Genomic DNA, 13,758 nt, shown 5'->3' on the forward strand with positions numbered 1-13,758 from the left:
GCAAAAACAGAGGTAGGTGCTAAAATGAACAACATTACGCGGACCTAATTGTTTTGGCGATGCTAGTTCTGCTGTGCCACTAATAGGGTCATACCAAAAACCCACTGCATGCATGGCAGTCTCACACATAAATACACCGCTAGTATGGAAATGCCACACATAGACACACAACAACCATGCAAATACCACACTTATACACACCGCAAGAATGGACATGCTACCCATTAGCACACTGCACGCATGAAAGAACATCATAGTCTCACTGCAGGCATGAAAATGTTACGCACAAACACTGCAAGCGTGGACATGTTACCCACAGACACATTGCAGGCATGGAAATACCAAAGACACACCTCAAGCATAGAAATGCCACCCATAAACACACTGCATGCATGGGCATGTTACCCATAGGCCCACAGCAAACATGGAAATGCCACACATAGACTTATTGCAAGCATGGAAATGCGTCATAGAAACATATTGCAAACATGGAAATGCACCATATAGAAACACTGCAAAGGCACACATAAGCAAACCGACAACTTGGCTAATCCTTTCTAAAGCTTTAAAATGATCCCTAAAATGTAAAGTCTGAATCTTTGCTATTAGGCGTATAGAAGCTTGTCTTTCAGGGGTGATGCCAGGAAGATGGCAGCCCATAGATAAAACCTTGTGGAATAATACATTCTGTCAATTCACTTCCTTTCCATAAACATACGGTAGACAGACAGGCAGGAATGCAGATGGATGTCACACAAGTCTTGCTTCCTAATCTGAAAAGGGGCATTTGGTGGGTGAAAAAATACATTTTAACATGCTTGACAATACTCCGATCAAGAATGAGATTTTTTTTTGCTCCATAAGAAATCATTTTTGTTGAGGCTTGCAGAAACAGGGAGTAAAATACATCCACTGCAAAACATTAATACAAAATAATAAACCTATGAAAATCTCTGCAAAGACACACAAACAAAATAAATTAAGATAATAAAATGCCTAGACTCGCTTTAATCCCTTGAATCCAGAGTTTATGAGATTCCTCAAAATAAAATATCAACCCCTGTTTCGCTCCATATTTTGGAGAATAGTTTTTTTAAAAATATGTGTGATGTTTCCCACCCTCAATCCTAATAGTGTGTCAGGAGGTTATACTCGCTATTTAGGAGCATTACGTGTTCAGGAGTACTTATTAGTGTTCTCAAAGAAAAGTGTGTGGTGTAGATGCTTACTGTGGCACACTGGACAATGAAGAGCAGCCACAACAGGAGCCTGTAGGTCTTCAGTTATATTGTGCCCAGCAGGTAAGGGGGTCATGCCATAATGTATCATGATGGCCCACTGCATAGGGCTATAATGGTTGTTATAAGCTAAGTCACAGGTGAAGGCCTTTAACAGGGGAGAGAACCTTTCACAACCTGTATAATATGAGATACAAGAGCTGTAATGCATTTGCAACATCCCACTTAATGAGCACAGAGTAAAATAACCAAGTAGAACCAGACAGAGAACCATTGAAATTTTGGAGCAGACGGTTTGTACCAGCCAGTAGTGATTATGAGCCAATTTATTGTCTTCACAGCAGTTCTCAACATTCCAGTGTTCTGGTAGCTAAATAAAAGTGGTGGAGGCCATTCTGACTTGCCCCAGTAATGGGCTTCTTATAAGTTCTTACCATTTATCTCTCAGTCATGCAAATTGAGTGTTAAACCCATCTTGGAGAAGAACTAAATTAAGACATTAAGGGGCTGATGTAAATTTTGACTGATGGGTTACTCCGTCACAATGGTGGCGGATATCCTGTTGCCAAAATGTAATCCCATTATTCTCTATGGGACACATATTTCGGCGGGCAGGATGTCCGTCACTGTTGTGATAGAGTAACCCATCTGCCGAAATATAAATCAGGCCCTAAATATCTTACATCAAAATGTTTTAGTCAGTTTTCAGTGGAGTACTAACCTTTATGACTTGCATTCATTTCGCAGGCAAGGTCTTCATCACATATTCTGCAGACGCACCTCTTGAGGTCATAAATCTATATCGTTTTCTCTGCACCAATGGATTTGAAGCCGCAGTGAGTATTTTTCTGCAAAAATATGTGCTAATTATAATGGCAAGATTTAAAGTGCATAGTTTGCAAGCTATTGTTACGTCTTCATTGAAAGATTGTTTTGGGGGAATATCACACAGAACCATCAGGAGAACCTAGGGGATTGACAAACTAGCTAAGAATTCAGATCTATGCACTAATCCAACTTTTATCGGTGTTACCTCAAAACCTAGAAAGTAAAACTTCTAAAAATAACACTTCTCAATTTTTAGTTCTAAAAGTAAATACCTCAAAAAAGGAACACTTTGAGCTGCTCTGCTGACAGCATGATTTGCTACCATGGGCTGGCTGCGGCACTAAGATACAGTCACAAGATTCTTGTGTCAAAGGAGGCTTTGGTGACCTGGTTTACTGACGTAAGACAGAGATCAAAGTTCATTATCACATGAAGATGCATCATCTTGCGGGTAGTGGATAAAGAAAGTGTTTGTTCTGGTAGTCATAGAGCACTACATTGATGCGCAAAGCCTTTTTTTTGTAAACAAGCATCATATTTTTGAATGGGTTGTGTGGCATCCATTACTTCCTTCCTAAGAGGTAATGGAGCTGAGAGAAACAGTCTAGGTCTGAAGGCTTTTCCAGTTTGAGGATTATTTGGGTCTCCTCAGCTTAGTTCTAGTAAAAGAGGATTTAGAATTGTATAATGTCCAAGAGAGGGCTGAGGTAAGCATTGTAGAGAAAAGGAGCAATGGTGGATCATTGGGTGCCTCCTACTGCAGTGAGAAAAGGTGTGGGCAGCGAGTAAAGGAAAAGATATAATTTGGAATCACATTGTAACATATGAGGTGAATTAAAATTTTAGCACAAGTTGAACTGAGTCAGTTTCCACTGACTACAGTGCCGTGTAGGCAGTGTCTGGTGCCAAAAGAGGAGGAAAGAAGCCTAAAGTCTAGCCTGTGGAGTGCTCTCACACTGGTGTGCCAACTGCTGAAATGGCAAACAGTGGCACAAAAATGAACTAAGGCCCAAGTAAGCCCCTGGATGCACTAAACAGACAGTATTTTTTATAACATGTTCTTGTTGGATACATAGTTACCATCAAAGAAAATACTGTTACCACAGCCATTATAAAAGAAGTGAACAGGTACATCAGTATACTCTGTGGGCACCGGCCCCACACAGGTATAGTTCCAAGTTGACAACTCTTAATTTCCATCAGTGTATTAAGTTTGTAAAGTTAGGTTGGGTGTCAAAACGAGACCATTGTCAGGGGAGCAGCACATGGACTGCCTCTATGAACATTCCACTAGCCCCAGATCTTTCTCTACTGGCCAGGGCAGACCCTGCTTTTGTACATAGCCTTCTCCGTCACAATACACCAATCCATGCCACTCTTCCATTCATTGAGGAGCTGTGCAGACTGTGCGCCCCATGCATGGGCTATGTATTGTTTTACAACCATGTGTCGCAAAGTAATCAAAATCCGCTCTTTGCTAAGTCTGTGGTCTCCCTCACATTTAGAAGACACCATTTCGATGAGGGAATCGGGTCTCCACCACAAGCACTGCTAATGCAGGTCACCACCGCTCTCTAGAAAGCCTGAATCACTGGTCAGTCCCATATAATGTGGAAAAAGGACCCCCCCCGATGCCCACACTGCTGACAACAAGCTTGGTCTGGTCTCTTACCCATTTTGACCTTGTGTTACAGGAAAGGTATGCTCTTTGTAGAATTTTTATTTGTACCAATCTAAATCTTAGACAGTATTTGAGTGAGAGCGCTCGTACGGGCTACTTATTAGAATGATAAAACAAGTCAAAGTGCCTCACATAATAAACTGAACAGTATTCAGAAGGCCATTGCTGACAGTAAGGAGGCACATAGGAGTAGTAAAATATATTCAGCAAGGGCAGACATGGGGTTCCTGAGGGATGATCAGAAACGGCTCGCTGGGTACGTCTAGAACAGTGGAGGCCTCTAGGGTTAATTGCCTCAGAGCTTTAACAAACTGCAGAAACAAATACGAGACCTTGCAGGACAGTAAGATTTCACAAATATGGGGGGGTGCTAGCGAGCCGGCAAGCAAGATGGCCACACTTCCGTGAGGCTCCTGCCATCGTGGCCAATATCCAGCAGTACCACCCTGTAAAGAGACAAATCGAACCTAACGAACAGGCATAACCTTGCATCTACATTGTGCAGTGCCTCTAGGCTGGGAAAATCACTCAGGGGACCAACGGATTCAATGCCCTGACCCCCGATCCCTGGTGAGGCTAGTCATGGTGGGATAGGCCCTGCAGGGCACTCGAGTGCGGCCTGCGCGGGCAGTGAAGAGCCGCCTGGACTCGAAGATCGACCTGTGCCTAGGGAGGAACGGGGCCTGCCTGTAGCTGCTTTAGTGCGCCACTGTCCCTTCCTTGGATAGAGCAGGAGGCGGGCCGTGCGGCAGTTGTGTGAAGCTGGTGGCTCACACAGCCTGAGCGGTGTCCGGGAGGATCTACTGAGGGCCGGGGCCAGCCACGAGGCCTGAGGTGTGGAACAGCAGCCTTGTCGGGGGCAGGGGCTGTGGCCAACTTTGGAAGGCGGCTACAGCATCCTGGGCACTCCTGCTAGTGCCCTTCGCATGATCAGGGGAGAGGGTATGCCACTCGTGTGGTTGTCTAGTGAGGCCCATGAGAGGTGGTGTGCGGCACAGGCCCTGGAGGGGGGCTGAAGGTGAGAATTGCCGAGCCAACGGGCACTGGGGTTCCCCCTCTCCCCCCTGACCCCTTCCTGCTGAACATAATGGCCCCTCACTCGTGAATGGGGGTCGGAAACCTGGGGAGTCGAAAGCTGTGCAACTGTCGTCCCCCTCCCCGATGCTCACCATATCACATGGTCGCTACAGCGCTTGCTGTGCTTTCTGAACACTGAGATGACGTGACCTATGGGAATTTATGGCCTGGATGGCCCTGCAGTGTGATGGGAGAGCTGCCAGAACTGTGTAATTACGACAGAATGCCATCATGAGGCCCAGTTAGACGTCTGGGGTGAAATCTTGGAATACACAGCCTACGGGGCCCCTAGAGACTGATCACTGTCTGGAAATGCATGGCTTAAGCAGCAGGAACGCTCGATTGAGGGCAGCTGGGGCAAGAAACAGACAATATGCTAGATAACTTCACATAGTACCCATTCCAGAAGGTAGACCCTTGTGGAGTGCGGGTGTTGCGCACCCTACCATTAAATATCCCTTAGAGCCTTGTTGACTGGTGGCCTAGGATGGGAAAGTGGCTGGTTAATGCCCAGAGAGAAAGACCAGATGTCTGCGCCTGTACACAGCATGAAGCGCTGGGCTGGTGGACCCTTTGCACAGCGAAGGTTGCGTCTTTTAACATTAGCGGGTACCTGGCCGCTGTTGGGATTTCAGGGGTGCGGCGGCTGCTGGGAGTCTCCAGTGTGCTGGTCACTGACTCGTGGTGGCCTTGGAGTGCCTGTGTAACTTGTGGCCTTTTGGGCTTGACCCAGTAATTCCTTGACTGCTGACTGCGCAATCCTCTGGCATGCCCGGGCGTGGTCATCATGGGTAGGACAGACCCAAAACAGGCCAAAATACATTTTGACACCCGGAAGTCGTCTAGGGCACCTGCAGACAGTAAGGACCAAAATGGGTCTAAGTCACAGCAGATATAAGAAACGGCAGGCCCAGGCATCATGAAAATGCTCCCAATGGCTATGCAGCAAAGCCTGACCTCAGTTGAAACAAAAATGAACAATATGTCTTCCCAAATTGACAACATAGCGCACAAACTCGATCGACACGACTCCCGGCTCAATGAGGCAGAGCAACGAGTATTGACACTGAAGGGTGCAGCCACTAACAAAGGTGAGCAACTATTAAACATGGGAAAAGTCTTCAAAGTCATTGCAGCTAAAAATGAAGACCTGGAAGCCTGCTCTAGGTGGAAAAACCAGCACATCATGGGAGTTCCGGAGTCTGCAAATACGGGCAGAATGGACACCTTTGTGGAACATCTCTTCAAAAATCTCTTCGGGACAGAGGCCTTTTCCAGGCTCCTGGTGGTCAGGTGAGCACACAAAGCCTTGATCACGAGGCCGCCCACCGTTGCTCCCGCAAGGCCCGTAATAGCAAGATTGTTGAATTACCGAGACAGAGATACAGCATCGCAATTAGCAAGGGAGAAACTGACACTTCACTACGAAGGCAGCTCTATTTCCATCTTTACAGACTTCACCATGTCTGTGCAGGAAGCTATGAGGAAGTTCGGGCCCTTTAAAAAAAGCTTCAAAAAGCTAATATACAGTATGCATGCTTTACCTGGGCCGTCTCCGAGTCAGTTACAGGGGCAAGACACACATATTCCAGAATTCTCAACGGGTTGGGGATTTCTTGAAATGGAACATGAATAACGCTGCTGCGGCAGAAGGGAACATGGGCCATCCTCCCTTTCGAATATCGAGTGATGGATGGACTCTCCTGTGGCCTTTGACTCGGGGGTCTTTGGCACTGCGGGGCTGAGGTGCCTGACATGCACTGCTTCTGTGGTAGTCACCAGAACATGGCAGTAAAACACAATAGAATAGGATCTTGCAGCCCACTGGCACGGTGTAACTTCATGCATCAACACTGATCGGTCAGGTCTGGTGGAGCATGCCATTGTGGTTGTTCATATCCTCTTTCCATCGCCTGATGTTGACATTACTTGATTGGTATCACGTACTAATGATGTTCGGATACCTTTGTTCATTCGAGGAGGAACTGCCTGGCTTTCTAGCTGAGCTCCCAGAGAGATATCCCCTACCAAGTTGGCGTTTTTTTTTGTTTTTGTTCCTTCTTACATACCACTTATCTTTACTACAGATTACTGTCTACTTTCTGTACCTGAACTTTATTCACACTCCTTCTCTCTCATGATATTCCCACTGGCTGCATTGATACTCGACCGGGTGGTTTTCGATAACTCATTCCCTTAGTACTTGCTTCTTCTTTCTGCCCTCTCTGATCTAGCCTCTAGTTCCAGTATATTTCTTGCTTACAAAAAAATTACTTGACACTTTTGATAAGAACCTGAATTATGCTGTATGCAACAGTTGTCTGGTTTGCTGAATTGTAAAATTATTATTTTGCTGTTCTTATTTTGGTAACTAAGGGATTAAGGGAGCGATCTAATCGTTTTGGTGGGTTTGGGCCACCAGTGTCGGTGGAGGGGGGAGGGATGGGGAACAAATACCTCTTGCGCTTATATGCATGCAAACGTATATTTAATGCTATATCTCCATCACTATCCTACATTTCCCCAATTAGAACATTCAGTATACACGACACACACATTGTTAAGCATGGCTGACTCCAAATGTTGCACACTACATAAACAGCCGCCCATGTGCTATAATTTTCTGACTTAGAATGTTAGAGGGTTGGGGGATTTGCGCAACCGCCTTCACATACTGGCATATTTTGATAGACACAATGTTACGATTGCATTACTCCAGGAGACCCATGAGGGGAATAGAACGGCTACGTTAGTCACGAGATGGGGTTCTCACCAGTTTTCTGCAGCCTACTCTACATATGCCAGGGGTACCATGATGCTCATTCGCAAAAGCACACTCTTTGTTCCGGAGGGACACCTTAATCACCATCAAGGGTAATATACATTAGTATGGGGTAGATTGCACTCCATGTCCATCACAATTTCCAATTGCTGTGGCCCTAATATTGATGATCTATTTTTTATGCATTGTGGGACTCGATTGTGAGCATAGGCTCCACCTACATTATATGAGGACGATGTAGCGCTTAACAGTGATATGGCTAGACTATGTGGCACCCAACAATACCATACTGGCGCAAAGATTAGAACTATCATGGAAGAAAACAGACTTCTAGATGTGTGGAGATTTAACAGACCACAGAGAAAAGAGGGCACATGCTTTTGGGCGCACACAATAACTGGTCTAGAATAGACTATTGGCTGATTACAAGCAATGTGAGCTCTTTAATAACGGGAGTGACTCATCTTGCCAGATCCTACTTGGACCACTCGCCAGTGCTGTTGACACTGGCACCTCCTGCGCTCACCCCCTCTTATGTCTCTTGGAGGCTATTGCGGGCTTCCCTTTTAGACACAACATATTGTGAGGAGCTTGGGGGGAGATTGCTGTTTTTTCGAGCGGAATGAGGGATCAGTGCCCCAGAGGGGTGTGATCTGGGAGGCCTTTAAGGTCACCATGCGCCAGATGTGCATGACTAAGAGCAGAGTGGTTCTGCATTCTATCTGAGGGGAATTAGACACACTCGAAAGTGAACTCAAAAAGCTGCAGGGTGAACTGGGCGACCCCCGGACCATAGTGTGATGGGCAGATTTGTGTGACAGTCATGGAATATCAGGCTGCAGCTGAGAGAGAATGTCTGTTGTGAGGGAAATATCACTCTACAATGGCGTATGGTGAGGGAGAGAGGCCAGGGTGTATGCTTGCTTTAACTATACAGAATCCTCGGGGCTCTAATTGTATACTAGAAGTACTGAATGAAGAAGGGGATGCGCAACATTCCACAGAAGGTATATTAGATATGTTTACTAAGCACTTTCGAAAGCTGTATTTCTCACAAGGTCCTCCCTCCATTCCTACTGACATTTACTTGAGAGATGTTGCGCTGGGGTGACTTAATAATGGGTTCCTGTCCGCAGACATTGAAGAAAATTAAGTTAGGGAACCCATAACACAACTGCATCCACAGCACGTCCCGGGTACAGACAGCCTACCAGTTGATTACTATGAACACAGGGATGTGGATTTCCTATTGGAGACACATATTGTTTGAGGTCAAGGGCAACAGGTTTTCATGTTTATTTTGTCCTTAGGACAAGTAGGCCAGACCCCCTACAGCACAAACCCTTTGGCTGCCACTTTACAGAAAAGTGAACTGTCTGCGGTTAAAGTAAGATGTGTCTGTATGTTAATGCTGCTCGAACTTGTATTTATGGTTCATTAATGAAAATACTTCATTATTAGGGTGCGCGCTGCAAATAAACATTTTATGGTCACACTGCACTACTGACAATGGTTCCAGTTAAAAAAAAAGAAAAAAAGTGTACATACATGTTTGAAAAGTTTAACAATATGAGGCTAAGTATAATGCTCCTAGAATGCTCTCTGATTAGATGCAAATGTTTGCAGAAGCTTGTAAGCAAGAGTTAAAAATGCAAGTAGGAAAAAATACGTTTTGCTACTATGAAATGTTAGTGCTATTTCTTTTAAGCGTCATTTAGTAAAATGTGTTGATGCATGCTAGTATTTTTAAAATAATATTCCTAATGGAGAATCAGTGTGAAGCATGAAAATAAACAATCACTGGCAAAGCCAACCGATCCAACATTTTTGTGATTCTTTTGGTTTCATCAATGCGTGTCTTGTTTTGACATGGCTTTTGTAACCCTTTATTGTTGGCAAAAAGCAAACAAAGGCCCCGCAGCCCCCCTCCAGGGTGCCCACTCAGCACGGCACCTATGCTGAGGGAGTCTGGGGAGGGTGAGGGGATCCCCCTACATGTTCTTTGCAGGGGGACCACCTCCAGTTTCATTACGCCACCGATTGCGATGGTAGTTCCTGGCACTGAACAAAACTTTGTGTCCCAATATGCTCCTTGTGGAAGAGCAGAATGCGATCACTCTTAGTAAAGCCATCCAATAGATAAAGAGAGAAATAGAACTTTAATAAAAGCAAAATGTCTTTGTTAACGCCAGACCTAATTAGGGACCCAATTCTTAAAGAAAATCACAAAAGTGCACCCATGGTATATGTCTTTGAATTAGTGCCTTTCATGAATTCACAAGAACTTACAGAAGTAGATCAGGGAATCGTACTCCTACAAAATATTTGTGGACTGTATTTTAGCATGAGCAAATATGCATGTGTAGATTTGCTCATGTGAAAATCTATTGAGCGTTTACAAGTTCACTTTCCCTCCAACCACTTTTTTCCCAACCCTGGAAGAACTTCTACTTCTGCCATTGTCAGGAGTACATTATGGGGAAAAATTAGAGAAGAGCTGGTAAAAATCCTTCAAACATGAAAGTTAGTAGGTTTACAGACTCAGTGGCATTCCAGCCATGGAACTATTGCTTCCTCCAGCCCCAGCATTTAGATCTGCGGAAAGGTGGCCAAATAAAAAAATTGCTATATTGGGGATTGAGATTGCAAGTATTCAAGCCCCACTGTAGTAGTAGCCCTGACATAATCAGAAGGGCTGGTATCAGAGCTCTTACATAATGAAGTTGCTGCCATAATTTGTCGTCTCACTACTTGCACTAAAGGGCCAAGTAGATTTTTTACAGGACAGGTGGATTTAAGAAGCAACCTGTCCCATGGACAAGTAGATATTTTATTAAATTCCACACCCCTGTGAACAATACAAAGGCACACTGGTACCTATTTTGAAAGCAGTATATCACTAAGCACGAGAGAACATATCCTTCCCTATTCGATGAGGGAGGACAAAACTATTACACTATTAAAACCAGTGAAACCAGCGAACAATTGCGATTCATACCGGCCCCTTTCGCACATTATTAGTGATGATAAAATCCTGGCAAAAGTTCTCACTAACACGCTACACCCTTTGATATCCTTTTTGGTGAGACCAGACCAGTCTAGATTCATCCTGGGACGGGCAATCTCACACAAATTGCAAACCCTCTTCACCCTTATGCAGGATATCGATCCAGACTTAACCGCAATAGCGGTGTTCTTGGACACTACTAAGGTGCTCAACTCGGTAGATTTGGAATACCTAATGGCAGTACTTTGGCGAATGAGCTTTCCTCATCCGTTCCTGGCCTGGATAGCCTTGCTCTAGTCTCAGCTAGCTGCCAGGGTGCATCTGAATGGGACAGCCTCGGACCCCTTCTCTATTACGCGTGGCACATGGCAGGGATGTAGCTACTTTTTGCATTAGCGGTCAAAGCCCTGGCAGCTAAACTGCACCAGCTCCACCGGGACTATGCTATCCCATACCCTACTAGGCACATACTAATATCCCTCTGTGCTGACGATATAACCCTCTACCTACGAGATCCACAGATTAGCCTGAATGAGATAGTACACAAATTTGTACGGTTTGGTGGAGTATCTGGTATCAACATTAATTGGCTTAAATCATCCTTGTTTCCGCTCACGCCAGCTACAGCATGCTTTCAACTGGATTTCCCCCTTCAGTTGTGCAACACTGACCTAAGATATCTCGGTATCGTCATAACGCAAGACCGTAACAAAATAATTACAGACAACTATGGAGTTTCCCTAGAAGAACTAACAGATAAAATAACGCCCTGGATTACATTGCCCCTTTCAATGGACGTATTGCCCTAATGAAAATGGCAAGTTGCTATATTTATTTCTCAACATATCAAATAATCCGGGGAGTCATTTTAAAACTTGCATGGGCTGGTAAGCAACCTCATCTCCAGTGGGAGGTATTCGTGCAGCCCTTTACAGCTGGCGGCTTTAAAGCCCCAGATATGAAGCTCTATTATCTGAGCAAACAGGCACACTGTGCCATCTAGTGGTACAGTCCCCCACCATTTATGCCTCACCTGGCTATAGAGCAAGGATACATGCCCCCATTCCCAGTGTAGCTTATCTGGGAACATATACAGACAGGGTGGCTGCCTGGGCCTCCACAGTTGCATGGACGACAACTGCATGGGTAAGATTGGTGAAGAAGCTCGGAAAGCCATTACTATACTCCTCACTGATTCCTCTGCCCTACCACCCTGTAATGCCAGTCACCCATGAAATGACATGCAGAACATTCCTGGGGGAAGCTGTATATTGGGGGGCACTTTGTGGACAAAGCAAACTTTTTTGCTAAAAACCACTCTAATCCCACTGGATATCTTTATATATAATAGAACACAGCATAATGTCAGAGCACTTCCTCCAGACTTTCCAAGCGAGCCTCCCACTCTACAAACACTTCCCATGCTATTCAGTGCCACGGATCCTCGAAATTTGGTATCGGTCCTCTACCACTCTGCACAATCTGAATCATTTAAATGTGGGGGGAAAGGCACGGGTTCAGTGGGATTCAGAGCTTGGCCTAACCCTGACAGACGTGCAATGGTCTTATTGTTGCCAACAGACTGAGGGCATGACCTCAAGCAGTAGATTGAGGATTATACATTTGAAATTGTTTGCACCACATCTACTATACTCTGGCCAGTTTGCATAGATACCAACTGCGCCCCAATAATAGATGCGAGAGATGTGGTGTGGAAAAAGCAGACTTCCTGCATTTGATCAGGGATTGCACGCCAATTCTGGCATACTGGGTATAAGTTGCAGAAGCACTTTCTAGCATGACTGGTCAGACCATCCAGCTGACACCACTGCTGGCCTTATTGGGACATACTGTAGATTTTGAGAGTGAGAGCTGGAAATATGTGGCTCTGGTCCTCCTCATGGCTAAGAAAAGACTAGCGTGTGGATCTGGCAGGGGACGAGTGCCCAAATTTAAAGCGTTACTGCGAGACCTCATGTACTGTAGGGACCAATTAATTACATACGCTGAGCTCCTTCCCGTGAGTTCAAGACCCTGAAATATTTGGGGGCCCTTGCAGACGTATCTCTCAGTTACAAGAGTTAACTGACCACTTTACACTATCTGATCACACTCACACAACAAAGAAATAGAGCTCCCTTGTGGCTACTCCGACCGCTAGTGCTCTTTATTGGGACACATATTGTTGGTAATAATCTCATGACATGCGGCAATGCTCCCATCATTATCAAACCTGACTAGGCACCGCACTCACAAAACGATAAATCAATCGCTCATGCTTAATCTGCTGTTTTTAGATAACTTTTTAGATAACTTTTCCTAGCCTCCTGCTGGGAGACCTGACTGGATGTTCCTTAGTGGCGTATCCTTCTAGCATACTGTAAATGTGAAGATCACTAACAAATGTATAATGACTCAATATGCATTGTATGCATGCTGCATTAGTACAATGTTCTGCATGTTTGTTTGTATAACTGTATTTATTGGAAAATATAAATAAAACTTTAAAAAAAAACTCTGAAGCCCCTAAAGCAGAAAGACAGGATCCCAAAAGGCACAAAGAATGAAGCAAGAGTCATCTGGTGGCAGAGTGAAGGTACCATCTCCAAAGAGTTGTACTGGAGGTTCGAGATCCGATATTCAACTTCTCGTCCTGGACTTAAGACGTACTGGCATCAGATATTTTTAGTATCTTGTTAGAGAGACCAAAACAATGCTTCAGTGCAAGCCAAGCTCGAATATAGATGTGACAATACCCTTCATTATCGAAAACATGTTGTCGAAGTAAACATGGAATCAGAAATTGTTGTTCCGTGCAAGCTGTGGCACTCTGCAAGTAGTCACTGTAGGCCTTCATGCAGCCCAGAAGCCAAAAATGTTTCCATACTGTTATGTTTTTTCACAATCATTAGGTGTTGCTGCAAGACCAGAACATATCTTTCACACAATACCTCTACTTCTGTGCCTGGACAACAGGTGTCCTTTTGAGAGAAACACTTGTGCCCATATTTATACTTTTTTAGCGCCGCATTTGTGTCTTTTTTTGACGCAAAAGCGGCACAAACATGCAAAATACAATTGTATTTCGTAAGTTTGCACTGTTTTTGCATCATAAAATGACGCAAATGCGGTGCTAAAAAAGTAT

At 44.7% G+C, this 13,758-nt stretch overlaps 1 protein-coding gene across 2 annotated transcripts in view; it reads left to right on the plus strand.

The window, feature by feature from the left end:
- Positions 1–13,758, plus strand: part of TRAF3IP2 (TRAF3 interacting protein 2) — a 170,556-nt gene that overhangs the window by 110,795 nt on the left and 46,003 nt on the right. For both annotated transcript variants that reach the window (XM_069234596.1, XM_069234597.1), the window contains exon 5: positions 1,986–2,074. In XM_069234596.1, coding sequence (XP_069090697.1) covers positions 1,986–2,074 — 89 coding nt within the window. The remainder of the gene's footprint in view (positions 1–1,985; positions 2,075–13,758) is intronic.

Source organism: Pleurodeles waltl, chromosome 5, assembly GCF_031143425.1.
Source record: "Pleurodeles waltl isolate 20211129_DDA chromosome 5, aPleWal1.hap1.20221129, whole genome shotgun sequence".
Classification (NCBI taxonomy): domain Eukaryota; kingdom Metazoa; phylum Chordata; class Amphibia; order Caudata; family Salamandridae; genus Pleurodeles; species Pleurodeles waltl.